Source organism: Gaeumannomyces tritici (assembly GCF_000145635.1).
Source record: "Gaeumannomyces tritici R3-111a-1 unplaced genomic scaffold supercont2.118, whole genome shotgun sequence".
Taxonomy (NCBI): domain Eukaryota; kingdom Fungi; phylum Ascomycota; class Sordariomycetes; order Magnaporthales; family Magnaporthaceae; genus Gaeumannomyces; species Gaeumannomyces tritici.
The window spans coordinates 1-3,903 of NW_008804662.1; the positions used below are offsets into that span (position 1 = coordinate 1).

General features: G+C 58.0%; 2 protein-coding genes across 2 annotated transcripts in view; one reads left to right on the forward strand and one right to left on the reverse strand.

Annotated features, from left to right (window-relative positions):
- Positions 1–293: 293 nt before the first annotated feature.
- GGTG_14057 (hypothetical protein) lies at positions 294–3,190 on the forward strand. The gene is made up of 2 exons (XM_009231984.1): positions 294–708; positions 864–3,190. The coding sequence occupies exons 1-2, from the start codon at positions 569–571 to the stop codon at positions 2,113–2,115; spliced, it is 1,392 nt and encodes a 463-aa protein (XP_009230248.1). The 5' UTR covers positions 294–568; the 3' UTR covers positions 2,116–3,190.
- GGTG_14058 (hypothetical protein) overlaps positions 2,834–3,903 on the reverse strand; it is a gene marked incomplete at both ends in the record, with an annotated part of 3,169 nt that continues 2,099 nt past the window's right edge. The window contains 3 exons of the mRNA XM_009231985.1: positions 2,834–2,864; positions 2,998–3,231; positions 3,383–3,546. Of these exons, the coding sequence (XP_009230249.1) occupies positions 2,834–2,864; positions 2,998–3,231; positions 3,383–3,546 (429 nt within the window). The remainder of the gene's footprint in view (positions 2,865–2,997; positions 3,232–3,382; positions 3,547–3,903) is intronic.

The following is a 3,903-nucleotide window of genomic DNA, read 5'->3' on the forward strand; positions in this document are numbered from 1 at the left end:
CCCCCCCCCCCCCCCCCCCCCCCCCCACCACCCGCTGTTCCACTGCTGGTTGGCGCGGCTCTAGCGGCAAGGGTCTGTCTGCCCTTGTGCTGCGTCGTCATCGCCCTCCCCCCATCCACTCACTGCTCGCTGCCGCTAGTCCTGCAGTCGCCCGAGACCCTGGCCTATGCCATGGTTGGCTGGTCTTGCTGCCGTGAGCAGAGCACGGCAGCATGGATGGATATGTCTTTTGGTAGCCGCCGCAGCGCGTTACTGTGCTGGGATAGGTCACCGCTGTTTTTATCGGGGCACTGCGTCATTCTTTCACAACGACGATCCGAGGCGCCCCATAAACTTCTCTCCCTTTCCTTTTTTTTTACTTCTTTTGTCCAAATGTCTCGCTGTCATCGCGCTAGCAAGCCACACATTGCCCAAAAATACATATACATGCTTGCCCAGCCGGCCAAGGGCGCGGCATTGATATTTGTCTGCTCCCTTTGGGATATAGTCTGCGCAAAAGCTTCTCGACTCTCGGCTGACCTTCTCATGCACCCTGCGCAAAGTCGACCTCGCCGCTTTGGGAGTCGCCATGGCGTCTGCAAGCTCAGACTCGACAAAGGCCTGCCTGACACGGAGCCGGCCGATCACCATCGAAATGCCTGCTTCGCGCAGGATCAGGTCTCGAGACCCTCCATCGGCGCCGCTTTCGGCTCGAGGGGATCTACCTGGGTGAGTGTGTATTCATGTTCGCGCCCTGTCATTACGTCTGGCTTGTCTCTCTCGAAACCTTTCCGCCAGAATCCATCCAGAAGCTACCGCTGGACACGGTTGAGTCTTGCCACGGCAAGGCGCTTTGATGAAGCAATGCCTAACCTGGACCACAGCGGTTACTTTCCTGAGCATGAGGATCCCGAGACCCGCGTCCATCGCCCACACCCCTTCCACGCAGACACGAACGAGGCTCGACGACAGTCCATCGCCAGAGCCAACGAGGAGAGCAGCAGCCCACAAAACGATGTAAACAATAGCGAGAATGGCAGGCCGGTGTCAGCCAACGGCCCAGTATCTACCCTTCCGGCTCCGTCCTTGCCTGCTGTGACGGAGGCGCCTGCTCCTCGTCGGCATTGTAGCGCCAAGGACGCAGAGCTACCTAGCACTACCGACTTGCTCACAAACCCGCCTGCGGTACATGGCGCATATTCCTACACCATTGATCAGTCGGCCGCGACCTCCATAGCGTCTTACAACCCCACAGGGGCCGAGGACAACATGCTCCCCATGGGGAAGTACTATCCGACCAACTGGGAGAACAGAAAGCGAGCCAAGAAGGAGAAGAAGGAGCGGGAGGTCATGCTGCTGCAGGGGCAGGTAGAGCCGGGCGGTAGCACCTCGTCGAGCCGCAGCCCTCTTGGCCCGACACCGCCCTCGGACAACAGCCCCGTTGCATCAAGATCGACTTCAGCATCGGCATCGGCAGCGGCACTTGTGCCAACGCCAACAGCGGCACCGGGACCCATTAAGGCGGTGAACCCAGATGTCGCTAGAACTAGGGCAGCTGCCGCAGCGCCACCACCCATGATGGGACACAGCAGGTCGAACTCGGAGGCTAGACGCCGGCTGCAACAGTACCAGCGCGATATGATCACGCAAGCAACGATGGCAGCCTCACGGGTGCTGGGGTCGCAAATCCAGCAACGAGGGCAAGAAGACGTCTTGCAGTCGCTCAACACCATCCCTGCGCTGCGGAACCTGCAGCTTAACCCGAACCAGCGAGCCAGGAGCCGCGCGGGGCAGGCGGTGCCGTCGCTTTCTGTCTCGTCATCATCTATATCATCAGCCTCGCCCGCCTCGATTGCAAACGGTGGCGGGCTGGCTGCAATGATGGCGGCGGGCGGCTCCTTTGGCATGCTGGCCAAGCCGCTGTCCCCCCGCTTAGAGCCCCTCGGTAGTCCTGGGCCTGTCACGCCGATTGACCTCTCCCGCACGGAGGAGGCGGCCACCACTGCCGGTGGTCTGCTTGTGGTCACCAGGTCTAGGATGCCTATCGCCGTGGCCACTGCGCCTCCAGCGGTTGGCCCTCGAGTCCAGACGCACGAGAACGAGCCTTCGTTCCCCTTCGACGCCGATGGGCATTGATGATTCTGCTGGAGCATGCAACGCCCGTCTTCCGTTTAGAAACGCCCACGCCATCATCTCTCGTTTTACCATGCAGCTGACTGGTCGCCACTAGTCTTGGGGCACGGGGTCACGGCTTGATACACACGCTTTGTCCATCAGGCAGAGTGTCGCGGACTCTCATTTGCCTAGGATAGTTCCGCAGATGCCTGTCTGGATTCTCTCCTGCACACTCAACTATACAACATCTTCAAACCAACCAGGGCAACCACCTCAACTTTGCCTAGGGGAGCAAGGCTTCTTACCAGGAGAAGCCTCGGTGTGGTACATATGCTTTACGGCCAGGATATTTCATGGATTATACGTTTCGGGACCTCCTTCGTGCACCAAAATACCCTTTTCCTGTTTCCTCACTATCACTGTCGCTATTTACCTTCTGTCTAGTCGTTCGTTTCGGCGCCACCCTTTATACATACCCTTTTCCCCTTTTTTTATCAGTCGACTGCACATGTATTCCTCTCGCCAACACCGGGATTGAAATAACAAATAAGCATCCTGCATGGGTTAGACCGTTCAATCAGCAAAAAAAAAACTAGGGGAAACTCAACAGGAAACCCAGAAATAGCAGGAAGCATATATATGAAGCCCCGTCGCTACGTTTGTATTTGACTATTTCACGCGCAGTCTTCTTCTAGCTTTCCTTGTGGACAACAAGCCTTTGCACAACAAAGGTGGCCAACTACAAGTAAGATTTGATAGGATGACATGGGCTAGGGTCAGCAATAGGGATTATTCTACCCGTCATTTTTGTGCACCCCTCAGGGTGGAGAAACGCTCCTTTTTCTTTTTCCTTTTCCACCTCGGGATTTTCACAAAACCTTCTGTCTTTTACACACGTCTTACCTCTTTTCTCTTTCCAGGGGCGCCAACAGCACCAGGCCCTTTGTGCACGACTTTTTTTTTTTTAGTACACGAAAACCCATGAATGGGTAGGACACGGAACGGACACATAGATACCTAGGGAATGGCCCGCTCTTTGCGTTGTGTGCGCGATGATATTGGCAATGTTGCTTTTCCGCCCTCTTGTGTCGTGAAATGTGCAATGTGCAAGCTGCGAGCTGCGAGCTCGGGTAATAGCTACATGACCAGATACCAGGACATGTTTTCCTTGATCCTGTGGGTTGCACTGCTAGTTTGTTGACTCGTTCCAAGAGCATAAACGTGCGGTTTTTTCTGGACGTGGACAGTTCCTCGAGGTTCACCCACACACATCCACTCCCTCTCTCACCTCTTGTCCCACCCGCCGGGCCGCCCCATGCCCAGCAGATCGTGCGCCTCGCGGCGGCTCCACGGCCCGGTGGTGGTGCTGACCCCCGTTGGCTTTTCAATGGCCGCTTGCGCCGCCTCTCTTGCTGCCGATGGTGCTTCTCCTGGTGCTGCTGCCGATGGTGTCTTTGACAGCCTAGGGGCGGTAGCGACCCCTCTGGCTTCCTTGCCGGATGCTTTGGTGGTTGCTTTGGTGGTTGCGTTGTTGGCTGCTTTGGGTTCGCGACGCGGCGGTTGCGTCTCCGCCGCCTCGTCACCGTGTGCCTCTTGCTCCTGTCCTCCTGACGGTAGTGGTGGTGGCGGTGGCGCTGGCGCTGGCGGTCCAGAGAAGGTACTGCCGGCTCCCGGTCGACCTCTCAAGGCACCCCCTCTGGGCTCGCGCTGCCGCGGCGGCTGCTGCGCCTCGACCGCCGCCTTCCCGCGCGCCGCCGCCTCCTCCCTTGCTGCCACCGCCGTCGCCAGCTCAATGACGGGGCCGGCGGC

Excerpts from the sequence above, each read along its gene's own strand:
- GGTG_14057 (XM_009231984.1), top strand. The coding sequence starts at position 569 with ATGGCGTCTGCAAGCTCAGACTCGACAAAGGCCTGCCTGACACGGAGC. Across the intron at positions 709-863 it reads GCTCGAGGGGATCTACCTGG|CGGTTACTTTCCTGAGCATG; the intron begins GTGAGTGTGTAT and ends CCTGGACCACAG.